General features: G+C 39.6%; 2 protein-coding genes across 3 annotated transcripts in view; one reads left to right on the forward strand and one right to left on the reverse strand.

Annotated features, from left to right (window-relative positions):
* Positions 1-923: 923 nt before the first annotated feature.
* LOC124595509 lies at positions 924-5,956 on the reverse strand. The gene is made up of 3 exons (XM_047134272.1): positions 5,668-5,956; positions 5,410-5,577; positions 924-1,376 (listed from the first exon to the last, which is right to left on the reverse strand). The coding sequence occupies exons 1-3, from the start codon at positions 5,779-5,781 to the stop codon at positions 1,293-1,295; spliced, it is 366 nt and encodes a 121-aa protein (XP_046990228.1). The 5' UTR covers positions 5,782-5,956; the 3' UTR covers positions 924-1,292.
* A 3-nt stretch (positions 5,957-5,959) lies between these two features.
* The window catches only part of LOC124595507 (casein kinase I), a 94,369-nt gene continuing 79,386 nt past the window's right edge, over positions 5,960-20,942 (forward strand). For both annotated transcript variants that reach the window (XM_047134271.1, XM_047134270.1), the window contains exons 1-4: positions 5,960-6,116; positions 6,250-6,327; positions 6,421-6,531; positions 6,821-6,969. In XM_047134271.1, the coding sequence (XP_046990227.1) occupies positions 6,252-6,327; positions 6,421-6,531; positions 6,821-6,969 (336 nt within the window). In that variant the 5' untranslated portion in view covers positions 5,960-6,116; positions 6,250-6,251. The remainder of the gene's footprint in view (positions 6,117-6,249; positions 6,328-6,420; positions 6,532-6,820; positions 6,970-20,942) is intronic.

A 20,942-nucleotide genomic window follows, 5' to 3' on the forward strand; every position in this document is an offset into this window, starting at 1 on the left:
TACTGTTGTTGTTCTAACCAACACAAATTTCTCGTCTGAAACTCGGCCGTGGACTGACTGCCTCGGAACCAAAAATCAGGCCCTTATATATCCTCACAATAACAGGTTAATTTACAGAAATTATAATTAAAACTTAACTTATTCGATTAAGTGAATACATCGAAATATTCTGTCTTTTTAACAGTTTCTTCTACTACAAGAGTTAGACCAAATTATTTGTTTAAACCACGAAATTAACAAATATAAGTATGCAAACAATACTTTGAAAAAACTGAAAATTACTTCGGAATTAATGAAGGGCTGGTTTTGCTAACATGTTTTCGAAGAGAGCCTAATAGATACTTTAACATTATTAGTATTTTGTCTTCCAAATGTTTATAATTAGTACAGAATTTACAGTTGTTTATAATTCAACAATATAATTTAAGTTATGAAACAATTATTTATTTCACCCTATAACAAAAGATACTAACTAGGAACAGTCAAAATAATTACAAAATCAATTAAGTACATAAAACTAAGCACAAAATTAGATCTGGTGTTACATTCTTTAAAACTGAGAGCCAACCTCTCTCTTTCATGAAAATGCAGATTACACTCACGTATGTTAATGACAACTTTTTAAAAGCGAAAAAACAAATTTAAGGAGGCAGATGGGAAGTATAAAAATATCCCAGCTTGCTTCGTCACAAGTTCTGGGCAATTTGAGACAGTGCAACAAGCTACTGGTGGAAGATGAGAGTGTATTTGGGTAAGGAGGAAGAAATCGGAGGCATACAACTTATAGAGATGTCACGAAAACCCTGGTGATTCAACTTGAAAAGTCTGGTCATAGCCTAATAGCACCTGTGATAATTTTTTTACATCTCTTGAAAGGGGGGGGGGGGGAGAAAAAAAACATGAAGGTAAAATGCCCATTGACTTCATTACACCTAAAGAAAGTGGGAAGTGAAGTACACTCTACAATATTTGGTTTTCGAGCAGATGTGATGATAGCCTCAAATGTTCCTGAAAACAACCAAGTTGCTACAATCCTTAGCCCTTTTCATGACCAACCAACAGTATCACCACCACATGCAAAAAAAGACTGAAGTTATAATAATGAACAGTGGCACAAAAGGTGGCACTGACACCCTGTATCAAAAGAAGTGTTTGTTATAGTCTGAACAGGAAAACATGGTGCTGGCCACTGGTAATTTTCTTCAATACAATGGATGTAAATGTAACAAACGCACACATAATTTGGATGATGCAAGCTACCAATAAACAGACGAGTCATCGGACTTTCATCATCAATCTGGGAAAGCATCTAGCAGGTGTAAATAAGCCAATGAATTCATTAGCAGTCTTGGATCCAAGAAGGGCACTGAAACCTCCTGTGAAGAAAGGGAGAAGATATGCATATTGTGTAGAGAAGAAAGATAGAAAAAGTCAAATTACTTGTTATAAGTGCACCGAACTGTATGCTCAGAACATTCTGCTACTGTCTATGTAAACTGCACCTATCTGCAATAAGAATTACATTACAAAAACACTTTGTGCAGAATGAGAATAAACTGGATGTGCTTAAAAAGCCACTAATAAAAGTATAAAAACTGTGTTGTTTAAATGTAGGGACTAAACTTAACATAATAAATAATTTTAAAAGTATGCATGCCTTAAAGGCACTTCACGTCATAAAGTAGTCAAAATAGTGTCAATTTAATTAATTTATTTATTTATTTATCTCTTGTTCCGGTGATCCATGTTGTGACAGTATCACAGGATATGGAACGTGTCAATTTTACAAGCTTTTGGCCAGAATTTATGGTAATACATAAAACAAAACAAAAACAGTAACTTAGGTCCCACTACAAAAAAAATACATTTTAGAAATAGATAGAGATTACAAAACAAAAAACAGTAAACAGTAACTTAGGTCCCACTACAAAAATACATTTTAGAGAGAGATAAAGATTACAAAATAATAAGTGTTACAGAGAAATAAATATTGCAAAATATATGTTTACAATAAAAATATTCGGCATTACAAATACAAATTTGGGCATACATTTGCAATTTACAACACAAGAGATGTTAAACACTGTAGTTCAGGAACTCTCCTAATGTATAAAATGATCCTTGCAATAGGAACTGCCTTAAGGTTTTTTAAACAGGAGATCATCATCTACCAAACACTTAATTCTTGAAGGGAGGGCATTAAAAATCTTACAGCCACTGAAATGGACTCCTTTCTGCACCATACTTAGATTTGTCTGTTCATAGTGGATACAATACAGGTCTGAAGGGCCTGACTGGTAGGTAACATTCTACAGATTTTCTGGCAAGCAGAGGGTTAATATTGTCTGCCAAGTCACGAATAAACAGCATCAGCATCTACATCTATACTCAGCAAACTACTTTGAAATGCATGACAGACGGTACATACCACTGTACCAGTTACTAGAGTTTTCCCCCTCATTATATTCATATATGGACTACAGGAAGAATGACTGTTTAAATATCTGTAGGTGTGCAGTTAATCTAATGTTGTCCTCACGATCGCTATGGGAGCGGTACATAGCGGGTTGTAGAGTATTCCTAATGTCATCATTTAAAGCTGGTTCTTGAAATTTTATAAGTAAGCTTTCTTGGGATAGTTTATGTCCATCTTCAAGATGAGAGTTTCTTTGGGATCTCTGTGACTCTCTCCCATGGATAAAAAACAAACCTGTGGCCATTTGTGCTACCCTTCTTCATACACATTCAGTACCTTCGGTTAGTCCTACTTGGTATGGGTTCCACACACTTGAGCAATATTCTAGGGTGCGTAACATGATCGATTCAAAAGCAACCTCTTTCATAGACTGCCTGCATTTCCCCAGTATTCTACCAGTAATCAGAAGTGTACCACCTGCTCCACCCACAACTGAGCCTATGTGATCATTCCATTTCATATCTTACAAAGTGTTAGACCCAGGTATTTGTAAGAGTTGACAGATATCAACCGTGACTCACTTTTCCTATAGTCATAGGATGCTATGTTTTCTGGTCTTGTGCAGTGCACAATTTTACACTTCTGAACAATTAAAGGAAGTTGCTACTCTTTGTACCACTTTGAAATCCCATACAATCTGAACTGAAGGTTTATTTATGCAGCTTCTTTCAGATAGTACATCATTACAGATAAATGCATCATCTGCAAATAGTCTGCAAGGTCATTAATACAGAACATGAACAGTAAGTGTCCCAGCACACTTCCCTGGGGCAAAGTGGAAGTTATTTTGTCATGTGATGATCTGATTAGAGTCAGATCGTCACATGACAAAATAACTTCCACTGTGCCCCATCCATGGACAGCTCCATCCAAGGCAACTTGCTGGATCCTCTCTACTAAAAAATCCTCAATCCAGCCACAAATTTTACTTTTGGTAATAAGTGTACATATGGTACTGAATCAAATTCTTTTCAAAAATCTAGAAATACTGCATCCGCCATCATTCAAAGGTTTCAGAAAGCAATTAGTTGGGTTTCACATGACCAATGTGTTTGGAATCCACGCTGGGTGGCATGGAGATATTTCATTATGTCTGACCTCGGAATATGTTCTACAGTTCTAACAAATCAATGCCAAGGATAACAAAGCAATGTCAAGGATATTGGACGGTAGTTTTGTGGTTCACTTCTACCACCCTTCTTGCAAACATGTATGACCTATACTTTCTACCAATTATTGGGCACAGTTTTTTTATTGGAGCAACCAATGACAAACAATAATTAAAAGAGGGGCTAACTCAGCTGCAAATTCTATATAGAGTCTGAATGAATCTGATTCCATAGGGACCTGCAGCTTCGTTCAATATTAACTGTTTTAGGCGCTTCTCAATGCCACTGACACTAACATCAAGTTTATTCAACTTTACAGTGGTGCGACGATTAAATTGGGGTAGTTCTCCTGAGTTTTCCTTCATAAAGAAGCATTTGAAAACAGTTAAGCATTTTTGCTTTTGATTTGCTACCCTCAATTTTGGTTCCTGTCTCATCCATGAGTGGCGGACACTAACTGGGGTGCCACGAACAACCTTTACACACACTCAGAATTTCTTTGGGTTTTGTGATAAGATCATTAGACAAAATTCTAGTACAGTAGTAACTGAAGGTTTCACACATTCCTCTCTTGACAGCCAAATGTGTTTCATTCAGAATGCCTCTGCCCATAGTACTACACTTTGCCCATAGTACTACACTTTGTTTTGCACCTATTATGCAGTTGTCTCCATTTCTTTAGAAGTTCCTTTCCTGTGAACATATCCCGTGGAGGTTCTCAACCACTACAAACTGTTCTATTGAGTACACATCCATACATTGTATGGTCAACTATTCATTTCAGCTTGAGCCTTGGCTCCTCTACATGATATTGCCCTGTGCTAAAAGTTCCAAGTTTCTTATTCAGTTATGACACCACTGCTTTTTCTTCTAATTTACTGAACATTTAACTCTTTCTACTTGTTTTAGTTGCCCTTGGTATATTGGTAATCACTCTTGCTGTAAACACGTCATGATCACTGATATCAGTTTCATTGTGAACATCCTCAAAGAGGTCAGGTCCATTTGTTGCCACTAAATGTAATATATTTCCATTATGAGTGGGCTTCTGAACCACCTGTTCTAGGTAGTTTTAAGAGGCAGCATTTAGTAACATTTCACAGGATGTTTTGTGATGCCCACCAGTAACAAAACTGTTATTTTCCCAATTGATTGTTGGACAATTAAAGTCTCCACCAATAACTACAGTATGACTGGGAAACTTACACACAAGCAAACAGAGGTTTCCTCTGAAGATTTCAGTAACATAAGGAGGGGAGTCTGGCGATCGCCAGAGGGATACAATTACAACTTTATGCCCACCTCTGATATTGAGTCTCGCCCAAACAATCTCACATGCAGCTTCAATTTCTACCTTCAGATTTCAACAGCAAGAATTCACAACGACACCCTTGAAGTTATCTCTATATCATTCAACGAGACTTGACCGAAAATCATACAGTGTAGCCATCGGTTCGAATACATGATAACTGTGGGTTGACTGAGTCTTCTAACCAGTTCAAGTGATAATGTAGCAACAGAACTCAAGTCACCATGATCATGAGCAAAAGTTCAGTGATCTGTCATTGTTTACAAAACTGCGTGGCTGATTATAATCTGCAATACGACTGGTCAATTGGCCAATATGAAATAATAATTTCTTTAATATATGTAAACACAATAAAGTATACAGCAACAGGGCCTAAGTGTCTCAGGGGTTTCTTTCTTGTAATTATTAGAGTCTAAAGCATAAATGTGTAGTACGCACAAACATTTTTCATCTCTACGTATAATCGTCTTACATTCTTGAAGGAATATGTTATCAGATTCATATAATGTACTTACATAGCTTTCTACTGAATTTAGGGCAGGTAATACCTTCGAAAAATTTCCTCTCAATACATCTGTCCAGTAAATAAGTTCGAATGTTTTATTTATAACAGAAACGCCGAAACCTGGAATTCGAATTCCTCCTCTCAGCGAGCATGCCAACGTTAATACATTCTGTAGAGCCTTAAATAAAAGAAAACATACGTTTTTGAAGAATATACATGTTGTAGAATACAATTATTATATTCTGGCTGAACATATGCGTGGACGTACAGTTATTGTAGTTTTTATATGTAAAGGAGTCATGGGATAGCCAATATCAAGCAGCACATGTTGCACTGGCTGACGACAATATGCTGTGCGCGTATTCTGAGAAAATCGGCTCATTTTCTCAACTTTGTTTCGTTTTATGAAACTGCAAACAACTCTTTATCCAACATTGACGATGAATCCAATGTTTGGCGCCGCAGTAATTCGAATTTCCCACTAGAATCTCACTTGTCATATGTTCATTCGGAACTAGTGCTGCTGCTGTTGCTTCGTGCGGCAGTAAAATGAAGTACTGACAGGGGTTGGTCATATGTTAGTGGATATATTCTGAAATATGAGAAACCCAAATAAATCTCGGTTTTGGTGTCGTACATCAGTCTCTTGATGGACCCATGTAATACAAAATAAACGGCCTCACTGTCTGTATTAGGCATTGCGCCCCACAAATTCGGGTAGGTATGCACAGTGAAGTTCCGTCACGGTAATAGCGTGAATACTATGTTGGGTGAAAGCGTAAAAAGATGGCTGCCTCTGTGGAAGCTGTTTATGTTTCCATTGTCTTGTAATGTCGGTTTACGATTTCAGAAATGGAGCTCCGTGTGGGGAACAAATACAGACTAGGCCGTAAAATAGGCAGCGGATCGTTTGGAGATATATATTTAGGTACTCGATTCGTTCCAAGTTCCTAGTATTACGACTTCACTTTTACAACTTAATCTCCCAGATAAAATTAATTAATTCTGTTGGCTATTACAGGGACGAATATATCAACTGGTGAGGAAGTTGCAATTAAATTAGAAAGTATTAGGACTAGACACCCGCAGTTACATATTGAGTCGAAGTTCTACAAGTTGATGCAAGGTGGAGGTAAGTAGCCGGAGTATCATTAAATGCAGGAATTAAACATTAAAGGAATCGTCAAGGTACGTTTATTTCGCAACATTGTGTCCCCAGTGCATCCCCATATAAAATTTTGTTTCGAACCTTATGAGTAATGAACCCACGTTAAAATACCAGACTTAGTGTCAGTGGTTCCTGATGTAATGGCAGTATATTTTATAATCGTCTTGAAACCGCTTCCAGTGCGGGTAAAAATATCTGATGCTTGTGCTTAGACCGTTTTGTTTGATTCTTACTTTCCTATACAATATTTCAGTTGGCATACCATCCATCAAATGGTGCGGTTCAGAAGGAGATTATAATGTTATGGTGATGGAGCTCTTGGGTCCATCTTTAGAAGATCTCTTTAATTTTTGTTCACGTCGATTTTCGCTGAAGACTGTTCTCTTACTGGCTGATCAACTGGTAAGTCACTCTTTATAAAAATTTCTCCTGTGTTCTTTCAGGCTTATGATTTGCATCCAAACTGGCTGTTGACAATGTTTTTTCACTTTGCTCCTGTCAAATGGCAAGACTGGTTTGATGCCGCTGTCCCACTACTCTATCCTGTGCAATCTGTTCATCTCGGAGTAACTACTGCAACCTACATCCTTCTGAATCTCCTTACTGTATTCCTCCCTAGGTTTCCCTCAACAATTTTTACACCCCTCCACACTTCCCTCCAGTAGCAATAGTTTTCTTACTAAAGGGGAAAACACTGCATGCAGTACTAGGATTAATGTCAGATTTGGGTAATTTTGTGTTCGGAAAAGTTATCAAGTTTAATTAGTGTGATGCATGAATGTAATGTTTGAATTGAATTCCCTATGGCATCTAGCCAAGTTTGCTCTCATATGAAATTTTAGCTCTTTCCCTCCCCCTCCCCCCCCCCTCTCTTCTCCCCTTCCCCCCTTCATAATTTTTAAAATTGTGATGATTAATAATTACTTGTATTATTTTGAAATAAATTATTTTATCATCTAATCTCTTTGCAGTTTGATAGTTATGTATGAGTAGGAATCAGTATTTTGAGAGTAAAATAAACAACTGACCTTTAGGTAAAACAACTGTAGCAATAAAGGAAATGTGTTGTTACAGGACCGTATTTTATTTTGGAAACATGGCTCAGCTTTGCATTTAGTAGCGCATAAAGGAAAAGAAAGAGATGCCAAATTTGTTTTGAAAATAATCCACAAAGCATAACATTTAATTAATAAAAACAATTTAAAGAAGCATCTGTATCACTGTAAGCAAACTATTGAAATTTCAAAGGCTGGGAACCATGTGCTTTCTATAGAATTTTAATTTTAAACAAACTAAGTCTCTAGTATTTAAAAAATATCAAATTAAAGCAGTTGCAATATTGACAATTTTTGCCACTTGCATCAACATTCAGCAGTAGTGTTCCCTTCGAACAGTACATATATGGTTGTTGTGGTTCACAGTCCACAGACTGGTTTGATGCCGCTGTCCCACTACTCTATCCTGTGCAATCTGTTCATCTCGGAGTAACTACTGCAACCTACATCCTTTTGAATCTCCTTACTGTATTCCTCCCTAGGTTTCCCTCAACAATTTTTACACCCCTCCACACTTCCCTCCAGTAGCAAATTGGTGATCCTTTGATACCTCAGAATGTGTCTTACTAACCGATCCCTTCTTTTAGTCAGGGTGTGGCGTAAATTTCTGTCCTCCCCAAATTTTATTCAGTACCTCCTTATTAATTACATGATCTACACATCTAATCTTCAGCATTATTGTGTAGCATCACATTTCAAAAGCTTCTATTCTCTTCTTGTCCAAACTATTTATCGTCCATGTTTCACTTCCATACATGGCTACACTCCATACAAATACTTTCAGAAACAACTTCCTTACACTTAAATCTACACTTGATGTTAAGAAATTTCTCTTCTTCAGAAGTGCTTTCCTTGCCATTGCCAATCCACATTTTGTATCCTTCGTGCTTCGACAATCATCAGTTATTTTGCTTCCCAAATAACAAAGAAGTGTCCTGTTTCCTAACGTAATTCCCTCCCCATCACATAATTTAGTTTGACTACATTCCATTATCCTCCTTTTTGCTTTTGTTCATGTGCATCTTATATCCTCCTTTCAAGACTGTCCATTCCATTCAGCTGTTCTTCCAAGTCCTTTGCTGTCATCGGCAAACCTCAGAGTTTTTTTTCTTTTGTTTCCTTTACTCCTCGCTCACTATACAGATTAAATAATATCGGGGATGGGCTACAACCCTGTCTCACTCCCTACTCAACCACTGCTTCCCTTTGATGCCCTTTGACTCTTGTAATTGCCGCCTGTTTTCTGTACAATTTGTAAATACCCTTTGTCTTCTTGTATTTTACCCCTGCCATCTTTAGAATTTGAAAGAGAGTATTCCAGTCAACATTTTCAAAAGCTTTCTCTAAGCTTACAAATGCTGTAAATGTAGGTTTGCCTTTCCTTAACCTATCATCTGTGAGCAGTCGTAGGGTCAGTATCGCTTCGCATGTTCCTACACTTCTCCTGAATCCAATCTGATCTTCCCCGAGGTTGGCTTCTACCAGTTTCTCCATTCTTCTGTAAAGGATTTGTGTTAGTATTTTCCAGCCATGACTTGTTAAGCTGATAGTTCGGTAATTTTCACATGTCAGCACCTGATTTCTTTGTAATTGGGATTATTATATTCTTCTTGAAGTCTGAGGATATTTCGCCTGTCTCGTACATCTTGCTCACCAGATGGAAGAGCTTTGTCATGTCTCCCAGGGCTATCAGTAGCTCTAATGGAATGTTGGCTATACCCGGTGCCTTGTTTCGACTCAAGTCTTTCGGTGCTTTGTCAAATTCTTCACGCAGTATCAAATATCCCTTCTCTACTTCCATTTCCATAATATTATTGCCCTCTAGTACCTTTCCCTTGTATATACCCTGTATATAGTCCTTCCACCTTCCTGCTTTCCCTTCTTTGCTTAGGACTGGTTTTCCATCTGAGGTCTTGATATTCATACAGGCGGTTCTCTTTTCTCCAAAGGTCTCTTTAATTTACCTGTAGGCAGTATCTATCCTACCCCTAGTGATATATACTTCAGCATCCTTACATTTGTCTACTAGCCATTCTTGCGTAGCCATTTTGCACTTGCCGTTGATCTCATTTTTTAGAGATTCGTATTCTCTTTCTCCTGCTTTATTTATTGCATTTTCACATATTCTCCTTTCATCAATTAAATTCGGTGTCTCTTGTGTTACCCAAAGATTTCTGCTAGTCTTGCCCTTTTACCTCTTTGATCCTCTGCTGCCTTCATTGTTTCATCCCATAGCTACCCACTCTTCTTCTACTGTATTCCTTTCCCGTGTTCTTGTCATTCGTTCCCTAATGCTCTCTCTGAAACCATCTACAGCCTGTGGTTCTGTCAGTTTATCCAGGTCCCATCTCCTTAAATTCCTGGCTTTATGCAGCACAAATACTACTCTGATAGATATTAGATCTTAGACTTAATTGTTTAGGATGATCGTTAGTTTTGTGCCCATGTAACAAAAATGTAAGTGCTTCTACAGGATAGGAGTTGAGATCGTTTTCTGTTTGTTTTCAAGTTTTACTTTGCTGCCTGTCAGTCATTTTATATTGTTATGTAAATGAAAAAAAAAATAAAAAAAAATTGTTTGTCACATTGTATACCCACTGTTATGCTAAAGACAACATTAATGTGGAGTAATGACTGTCTTTTTCTTTCTGGTATTGTAATGTGCAAACAATTGCTCCTTTTGGACTGTAGTGGGTTATTTACTACAAATTTCATGAGGGAATAAATATACTGTGAACCAGTAGTCACAACGCATAACTCCGTAAACAAATGTCTAAAAGTTGATTTTGGATGAGCACCACATATTATTCTTAAAGCAAGTTTGTGAGCAATGAAGACTTTCTCTCTTAAATATGAGTTATCCCAGAACATCATTACATATTATGGAATGAAAATATGCAAAATATGTCAACTTCCTGATTGTTGTCTCCCCAAGAGTTGCATCTCGCTGTGCTGTAGAGATTAGTGATATACGAAGTACTGAAAAGTAATACCTGTGAATATTTTATATGAGAAGTCCTAAAGCTTTTTAAATGAGACAAATGTTATTAACATTCTGCCTCTATTTTTTGAGTCTACTTACTTGCAGCTCTGTGCCACCAGAGGGCTCCGTATTATAACATGTAACATGGCGGCATGTAATGTAACTGTGTCAGTGCATGAGAAGCGGTGTGGTGTAAAAAAGTTTGGAATTCGATGAATTTACTCACACCTGGAGTATCCTCTCTTTCAGCGACATTGCCCGACACACGTGAGCACTGTGACATCTGCAGATCATCCTCCGTACAGTTTCACACCTTGGCTCCATTTGATTTTTTTCTGTTTCCAAAACTTAAAGGACTCCTTCAGTTACTCCACTTTGGTACTGATGAAGCACTGCAAGTGGAGGTGAGGTTGTAGATACGTTGACAGTCAAACATTCCATAGTGACGATATCAACAAATTGGTCTCCTGTTGCGAGAAATGTTTGTCACCAGGTTGACTATATTGAGAAATAAATATGTAGACGTAAAAAATTTAGATGTGGAATGTTAACATTTGTTTTATTTAAAAAACTTAAGCATTTTCACATATATTTGGAAGCAGTGCAGCTGAACATGCATGGGCAAAAGTAAAATTTTTGTTTAGGGAGCGCAGCAATTACGGGGACAATTCGAGGGACACAGCCAAAGACAATCTGTTTAAGATTGCAAGTGTATCCCTCATTTCGGTAACTGCTGATGACAGAGAAGGCTACTGCAAGAAATTTCAACAACTGGGAGAAGATTACTGGAGATGTGTCTGTGTCATCGAACTTGCAGTAAACTAAATCATTAATACTGCTGAATCGGGCAGTAGCAACAATAATACATTATGCACATATGAGGAACATAATGAGACTGATTCTGAGTGATTTAAGTGCACATACAGTTCAGCTTTACCTATGTGAATACATGTTCAAAACTTTTCTCATTCTCCTTTTTATTGCCAAAATGTAAGTTTTACTACTTGTTCTTTTCGATTTCGAATTGTCGATGAGAGTTGATAGAGGTATTAGTAGCAGGCACCATCATTCAAAATGAAACTATCAATTTTGATTCATGAATCCTCTAAACTTTTAACGTACTCTGGCCTCCGTTTTTACTTTTATAAACACACAACACGTTGCAATTGACAACTATTACGGTGGTAGTTAATAGTTGATACTGTTGGCACTGCTTGAAACACAATTTGTATGTGAACGCAAGTGTGTTGCTGGCACGGCCTGATGTTACTGCGGCTTATCCCCCTCCCCCCACTGCCTCTCCCCCCTAAGCAGCCTGTGTACTGCGAGTCAATGGATGGAGCTTGCTTACTCCACTCCCCACAACCCCCCTCAGAATTTGCTCTTCTTCTTGTGAACAGACTTTAGCAGAAGTGACCCATAAAACAATCATACAATGTCTTTGGCATCCATTTGTTTTAGAATCTTACAACATATTCTGAGCTCAACTCTAATGAGGTATTTAAAATAATTCTCATTTATTTTTCAGTCTCTGGTGCGCATTATTAATTCGGTGACATGTTTCAATCACTCAGGACCATCTTCAGATCTAAGTAGCTGTGTGAGAAAACCGTCTTGTCTATCTAGAACTTCAAATCAGTGTACTCTTGGGCCTTGATAAGAATTCAAAGTAGTGCAAAGATTGGCAACTTGCTTCAGATGTTCAGAAACATAAAATTATGCACTCATGAAACGAAAAGACCCAGTGCACTATAACTACAAATATCAATGGGTTACAGTTGGAATAGGTCAGCTAATACATATACATAGACGTAACATTTTGTAGGGGTATGAAATCTACATCCACATCTAGATCTGTACTTTGCAAACCACTGTAAGGTGCATGGCAGAGGGTGCGTCGCATTGTATATTAGGATTTCTTCCCATTCCGTTCACGTATGGAGCACAGGAGGAATGATTGGTTGAAGGCCTCTGTGTGTGCAGTAATTATCTTTACGTCATCCTCACAATCTCTATGTGATTGGTATGTATATATATATATATGTATGTTAGTATATTCCTAGAGTTATCATTTATATCCAGTTCTTGAAACTTTGTCAACAGAATTTCTCGGGATAGTTTACGTCTATCTTCAAGAATCTTCCATTTCATTTCCTTCAGTATCACTGTGACGTTCTCCCATGGATCAAACAAACCTGTGACCATTCATGCTGCCCTTCTCTGTATACTTTCAGTATGCCCTGTTAGTTCTATTTGGTGCAGGTCCCACACTCTTGAGCAATATTCTGGATTTGGTCCCACAGGTGATTTGTAAGCAATCTCCTTTGTAGGCTGATTGCATTTATCGAGTATTCTACCAATAAACTGAAGTGTACTGCCTGCTTTACCCAAAACTGAGCGTATGTGACCATTCCATGCTTGGCGGAGTGGCTGAGTGGTTTGAGGCGCCATGTCACAGACTGCGCGGCCCCTCCTGCTGGAGGTTTTGAGTCCTCCCTTGCACATGGATGTGTGTTGTTCATAGCATAAGTTAGTTTAACTAGTGTGTAAGACTAGGGACCGATGACCTCATCAGTTTGGTCCCTTAGAAATTTACACACACATTTTTGATCATTCCATTTCATATCACTGCAAATTTGTATGAGTTGACCGATTCCAACAGTGACTCGTTGATATTATAGTGATAAGATACTACTTTTTTTCATTTTGTGACCTGCACAGTTTTAAGTTTCTGAACATTTAAAGCAAGTTGCCAACATTTGCACCAACTTGAAATCTTATCAAGATCTGGCTGAATACTTACGCAGCTTCTTTCAGACATTACTTCATCATAGATAGCAGCATTGTCTGCAAAAGTCTGAGGTTACTATTAAATTATCTAAAATATAATATAGAACATGAACAGCAAGGGTCCCAACACACTTACCTGGGGCTCACCTGAAGTTACTTCTACTTGTGACAATGACCCTCCATCCTGCGTTCTCCCAACCAAAAAGTCCTCATTTCAGTCACAAATTTCACTTGATACCCCATATGATCGTATTTTTGACAATAAGTGTAGGTGTGGTACTGAGTCAAATGCTTTTTGGAAATCAAGAAATACTGCATCTCCCTAACTACCTTGATCCAATGCTTTCAGTATGTCATGTGAGAAAAGTGCGAGTTGGGTTTCACATGATTGATGTTTTCAGAATGCATGCTGGTTGGAAATGAGGTCATTCTGTTCAAGATACCTCATTGTGTTTGAGCTGAGAATATGTTCTAAAATTCTGCAACAAATTGATATAAAAGATATTGGACAGTAATTTTCTCAATCACTTCTACTACCCTTTTTGTAGACATGTGTGACAAGAACTTTTTTTCCAGGAAATGGGCACAATTTTGTTTTGTTCAAGGGATGTTCTTAGATTATAGTTAGAAGAGGGTCTAACTGAAGCAACAAATTCAGTACAGAATCTGATAGTGATTCCATTGGGCCCTAGATCTTTGTTCAGTTTTAACGATTTTTTACTTTTCCTCAGCACCACTGACACAAATATTTATTTGATTCATCTTTTCAGTGGCATGAGAACTAAATTTTAGCAGTTTCCTTTGTAAAGGAAAATATGAAGATGAATGCCAGCTTTTGCTTTGCTAACCTCCAATTCCAGTTCCTGTCTCATTTGCTAGGGACTGAACATTAATTTTGATGCCACTAACAGCCTTTACACATGCCCAGAATTTATTTGGATTTTGTGAAATATTCTTGGACAATATTTTGCTACAGTAGTCGCTGGAGGCATTGTTCTGTTGACAACCAAATGCATTGTATTCAGCATCTCTCTATTATAGCCCTACACTTTGTTTTACACTTATTATGCAGTAATTTGTGTTCTTTAGAAGTTTCTTTATAGCGACTGTACACCATGGAAGGTCCCTATCATTATGAACTGTTCTACTGGGTACATAGCTATCCAATGCATGGTCAACTATTCTTTTGAACTTGAGCCCTAGTTCCTCTTAATACTTGGGCCCTGTGCTGAAAGTTTCATGTTCCTCATTGAAGTATGACACTGCTGATTTTTGTCATGGTCACTGATACCAGTTTCAGTGTGGACATCCTCAAAGAGGTTAGCTCTGTTTCTTGCCGCAAGATCCAATATATTTTCATTTTGAGTTGGGTTCCAAATTATTTGTTGTAGGTAGTTTTCAGAGAAGGCATTTAGTAATGTTTCACAGGATGTCTTGGCCCGCATCTCGGGGTCGTGCGGTAGCGTTCTCGCTTCCCACGCCCGGGTTCCCAGGTTCGATTCCCGGCGGGGTCAGGGATTTTCTCTGCCTCGTGATGGCTGGGTGTTGTGTGATGTCCTTAGGTTAGTTAGGTTTAAGTAGTTCTAAGTTCTAGGGGACTGATGACCTAAGATGTTAAGTCCCATAGTGCTCAGAGCCATTTGAACCACAGGATGTCTTATCATTCACACCAATAACAAAATTGTAATTTTCCCAGTTAATTGTCGGATAATTAAAGTCTCTGCCGATGATAACAATGTGATTGTTGAACTTACACACAAGTGGAACTAAGGTTTTCTCTAATTTCGGTGGATTTGAGTTCCTTGTCTACTGCGACAAATACAGCATCTCCATGTCCCGTTTGCCTATCCTTTCGATATACACTCAAATTTCCTCCAAAATCTCACTGCAATCAGTTTCAGATTTCAACCAACTTTCTGTACCTAGTATTGTGCTGGCCCTTTGTTGTGAACGTTTCGGCAGTTTACCATAAAGATTTTAATCCCGTCACCTGTGGGAGGCATTTCTTTCAATCTTACAGTGATACTTCTGGGTTTCCTACAGCTATCACCTCAATTGGATGGAGAGTCACCTAATTTTAAAAAACACCACCCTCGTGTGCTTCCCACAGAGTTGGCTACCTGAGTAGCAGCCTCTGATGTGTAGAGCCCACCTGACCCATTCAGGGGGAACCTAATGTTCTCAACCCTGTGGCGCAACTGAGGAAGTTGCAGTCTAGCTTGCCACAAAAGCTTCAGTCCCTGGTTAAGTCCTTCCACTTGACTCAGAACCAAACGGTCATGATCAGTTCTGGGACAGTGCTGCAAATTGTGAGCTTCGTTGGAACTCCAGGCACAAGGCGGTCTTCTCAGTATTCTCTGCCAGTCACTAGACTGACCCAAGTATGACCTTGGCTCTTAGATGACAGGCTTCATTTGTTCCAACGTGTACCACAGTCTGCAGTTGATTGCACCTGTTCCATCAGTGGCTGCTGGGGTAGACTCTTCAACTTGGTGAAAGAGCCCTCCCAGGCATTCATACTGAGTGCAACTGGTGTCCTTTCCAGTCCCTTGCTGCCATTCCAGAAGGACTACCATCATTCGCCATATGTTTGATCTGCCAACGATTAATAGACCCTACATTTTTGCGTTTGCTTTCTCTTGACACCAGACAGAACAGGTTTCCCTAAAACAGGTGGAGTGAGTCCCATTGGCTCATTTTCAGTTCAGTGGAAGACAGCACCTCAAACTCCTTGGCCCCCGTCCACCCTACTTGGCCCCAGTCCACCCTATATGGGGCACTGAGATCAGGCATTAGACAGATACTGTGCTTTCTGCGGAGGAAACAGGATACACTGGAGAGGATAATACTTGAGGTACTTCAGGTACCAGTATCACAGGTGCACGACTCTCTGGAGCTCCTACAAGACACAGATTTGCAGCGGCTGCCAATCGTTTGACAGGATTCAGGGCGATTTCCAGCTGTTTACGAATGTCAACCAACTCGTCCCATGTTCCAGAACAGCATTTGCAGTGGGGCTGCATTATAGCTGGTGTGATGTACTACAGGGCAGTGAACAAATAACTTAAAATTAAGCTCTGCTGATTATCTCTTATTCTGTTTGAGCTAAAAGCTGCTAATTCCCTGTAAGAATTGAAGTAAATAGTCAGAATGAGATTTCTATTAAGGCAACACAAAAACCTGTGGTGTAAATTTCTAGTTTCCTAAAATGTTTTGTGGTTCATTATAGTTGTTAGCAAACTCAAAAACAGAGTTAAATTACAAGAAATGCAGATAATATATAGGGCTGTTCCTCTTTATGGGAGAACTAGATGTAATGCAATTTTTTTAAAATCATTTTGTGATGCTGTCAGCTGCCATTCTCTTTATTTCATGTGCAATTGTACAATTTCGACCTTAGGCCCTCTTGAGACTTGTAAAACAGAAGCATTATGCATTGGCCACATTGGTGACGCCTATGATTTTGTCATAGGAACAAGTCATATCTGTAGATATACTAGCTGTGTTATATTTTATTTTATGAATGATTCTTTAGTCATATGTTATGCCATGTACTTCCTTATTTTGCTGACTGCATGTAATGATCATAAAATAAATTAGAAATGTTCTTCAGTATTTTACGAGCACGTTACTTTCAAGCACTTGTTGCAAAACTCTTCTATAAAAGGCCAGTGTTTTAACTACTTTACACTCGGACAGAGCTGGCCAAACGCTGCACAGTGTGCAGACGTGCGGAAGTGCTGCACATGTGCGCACGTGTGCGACAGGGAGCAACAGGGAGCGACAGCGACATCTGTTATTCGACATGTGTCCTAAATGAACGGCGACGACTCCACTTCCCTGTTTATGTGGTACAAGCAAGAGGAAAATTGGTCATTAAACAGATTGTTTCAATGTATACTTACATTTAGGGTTGGTTTGTTTTTTTCTTTTTTTTTTTTAAATGAGTGAAGGGGTACGCTCAGCTGAAGTCGATAAAACATAACATTCATCTAACTGTCGGTTATTATGCAGATTTCAGACGGAACTGATGAAAGATATAGCAATAATGGTATTGAAATAACAGGCGATCATCGAGAGGTCTGCGGTTATCGTTCTGTTCAGAGGTCAGTGAGACAGAAATTATGTGAGTGTAACTGAGAGCACCGAGAATTAGTTATAGAACACCTTGCATTAGTTTAATGTTAATTTGAAATCGTGAATAAGGTTCGTTAGAAGTCGCTAAGTGCTCTCTTTCTTAAATACTAGCTCAAAAACATTACGCGTATTTACGTGCCGTCAGTCAAGCTGCATTAATAAAAACCCACGGTTGTTAACTGTATTACATGTATTACTGGGTTAAACTGTTAACATAAAAGTAAATGTCTCAATGAGTAGACTGTAACAGTATTTTAAATGTTTAATACGCGAAATACCTTCCCGTGGTTGGCTTGCAAGCTGTGGAAAGAGCACTATAATGCGCCGGTACATAGTATCTCAGCAAGTGGATAAAGCGACATCTGTGCGTAGAAACATGCACTACATGAACGCTGACGGCTGTGGCGTGCACGCTGTGACCCGGAAGTTGCACACGTTTAGGAGCACCGCACGCGTGCAGAATTTCTGGCCGGCCCTGCACTAGGAGGACTATAATTATTTTACAGAAATTTGTTAATTAACCTACATATGCCTTTATTCTCAATTATATTTAATTATTGTTCATGATCGGTGTAAATATGAAGATCTCGTATATAAAGTTGATCACAGTACTCATATGAAACAGTACTGAAAACTATGAGAATCGAATAAAAACTGCTTTAAGGTTGCGTGATCTTTCACGTTTGTCACATTTATTATAATGAGTGCAGTGATTATTTTACATTCTATGGTACTTTAATGCTTCATCATAGAACTGGTAAAAAGTTGTCAAGGAATTTACAATTTCACATATCTTTTTGCTTGTTAAGGTACCTTCACACTGAAAACCAACTTCAATAAACTCAGTTGACAACTGTTTTCAACTCGAAGTTTGACTTAATTTTCAACTGTTGTCAACAGCTGTTTGAAGTCGCGAGTCTGGACAACTAGTTGTGTGACTTGCACATGCGCATTTGCAGTGTTGTCTGCTGTGCTTCTTTCTTCGTCTGGTGTGTTTCTTGCCACAATGGCAACTCACGAACCAACAGATCCAACAGTTCAATTTTTGTTGGAAATTGAAATGAGGAAACGTCTGTAGGATCCTTCTGATTCTGCATATAAAGACAGATATAAAAGGAAAGATTTGTTGAAAAAAGTTTTGAATGAATTGGTGTACCGCTTGTGGAATGTGAAAGGAAATGGACAAATATGAAAACACAGTACGATAGTGAGCGTTGTAAAATGGTCAAAACTAAAAGTGGGTCTGGGACAAATGAGATCTACGTTCCGAAATGGATATTTTATAAGCATATGAAGTGTTAGGAAGGCATGAACAAGCCAGGAAGAAAAATATTTTCAATCATAAGTAAAATGTCACTCACTAGCGGAACTGAAGCTGTAAGACTTTTGGTCGAAATTTTGTAATTACAACTGTATTTTCACTGGAAATCTATTTCTCTTGTCATATTCGCAAATTAATGGCTTACATTGTTAATAACTAAAGCTACACTCCTGGAAATGGAAAAAAGAACACATTGACACCGGTGTGTCAGACCCACCATACTTGCTCCGGACACTGCGAGAGGGCTGTACAAGCAATGATCACACGCACGGCACAGCGGACACACCAGGAACCGCGGTGTTGGCCGTCGAATGGCGCTAGCTGCGCAGCATTTGTGCACCGCCGCCGTCAGTGTCAGCCAGTTTGCCGTGGCATACGGAGCTCCATCGCAGTCTTTAACACTGGTAGCATGCCGCGACAGCGTGGACGTGAACCGTATGTGCAGTTGACGGACTTTGAGCGAGGGCGTATAGTGGGCATGCGGGAGGCCGGGTGGACGTACCGCCGAATTGCTCAACACGTGGGGCGTGAGGTCTCCACAGTACATCGATGTTGTCGCCAGTGGTCTGCGGAAGGTGCACGTGCCCGTCGACCTGGGACCGGACCGCAGCGACGCACGGATGCACGCCAAGACCGTAGGATCCTACGCAGTGCCGTAGGGGACCGCACCGCCACTTCCCAGCAAATTAGGGACACTGTTGCTCCTGGGGTATCGGCGAGGACCATTCGCAACCGTCTCCATGAAGCTGGGCTACGGTCCCGCACACCGTTAGGCCGTCTTCCGCTCACGCCCCAACATCGTGCAGCCCGCCTCCAGTGGTGTCGCGACAGGCGTGAATGGAGGGACGAATGGAGACGTGTCGTCTTCGGCGATGAGAGTCGCTTCTGCCTTGGTGCCAATGATGGTCGTATGCGTGTTTGGCGCCGTGCAGGTGAGCGCCACAATCAGGACTGCATACGACCGAGGCACACAGGGCCAACACCCGGCATCATGTTGTGGGGAGCGATCTCCTACACTGGCCGTACACCACTGGTGATCGTCGAGGGGACACTGAATAGTGCATGGTACATCCAAACCGTCATCGAACCCATCGTTCTACCATTCCTAGACCGGCAAGAGAACTTGCTGTTCCAACAGGACAATGCACGTCCGCATGTATCCCGTGCCACCCAACGTGCTCTAGAAGGTGTAAGTCAACTACCCTGGCCAGCAAGATCTCCGGATCTGTCCCCCATTGAGCATGTTTGGGACTGGATGAAGCGTCGTCTCACGCGGTCTGCACGTCCAGCACGAATGCTGGTCCAACTGAGGCGCCAGGTGGAAATGGCATGGCAAGCCGTTCCACAGGACTACATCCAGCATCTCTACAATCGTCTCCATGGGAGAATAGCAGCCTGCATTGCTGCGAAAGGTGGATATACACTGTACTAGTGCCGACATTGTGCATGCTCTGTTGCCTGTGTCTATGTGCCTGTGGTTCTGTCAGTGTGATCATGTGATGTATCTGACCCCAGGAATGTGTTAATAAAGTTTCCCCTTCCTGGGACAATGAATTCACGGTGTTCTTATTTCAATTTCCAGGAGTGTATAAGGATTTTGTTCAGACGTTTTTAATTACATTTGTCTTTTCAATTGATATTTATTTATTCATATTTCTCATGCCATTTCACTTTACCAACATCCAATACAAAGTAGATCGCAAATTCATCCCTTATATTCTTTGCGGTTCTTCCTGCGTTGCCTCCCTTTCTCTGAAGACATTTATTCTGCGGAGACATCCTCCAACTGCCATCCGAAACCCTGCCTGTTTCTGCATCTCCCACATCAAAACTGCCAGGTGGTAAGTAAACTTATTTCTTGTAAGAAAACTGTGCAAAGGCACAGTTGTAGAAGTCACTAATGTTGCTTTTACAGGACTTAAGTGCTTAGTTGTTCTGAGACACTGAAAAACTGCATGCAGCACTCCAAAAAGTTTCTCCACAATTCTTCTAGTGTGAGATATTTGGTAATTAAACATTCTTTCCTGGCTGCCTCTCTCTTGCCATCCTGCAAATCGTTTCATCATGTACTCAGAAAGAGCAAAAGCAT

The sequence above is a fragment of the Schistocerca americana genome, chromosome 2, assembly GCF_021461395.2.
Source record: "Schistocerca americana isolate TAMUIC-IGC-003095 chromosome 2, iqSchAmer2.1, whole genome shotgun sequence".
NCBI lineage: Eukaryota > Metazoa > Arthropoda > Insecta > Orthoptera > Acrididae > Schistocerca > Schistocerca americana.

Excerpts from the sequence above, each read along its gene's own strand:
- LOC124595509 (XM_047134272.1), bottom strand. The coding sequence starts at position 5,781 with ATGAGCCGATTTTCTCAGAATACGCGCACAGCATATTGTCGTCAGCCA. Across the intron at positions 5,578-5,667 it reads ATATAAAAACTACAATAACT|GCTCTACAGAATGTATTAAC; the intron begins GTACGTCCACGC and ends CTTTTATTTAAG. Across the intron at positions 1,377-5,409 it reads TAAATTCAGTAGAAAGCTAT|GAGGTTTCAGTGCCCTTCTT; the intron begins GTAAGTACATTA and ends CTTTCTTCACAG.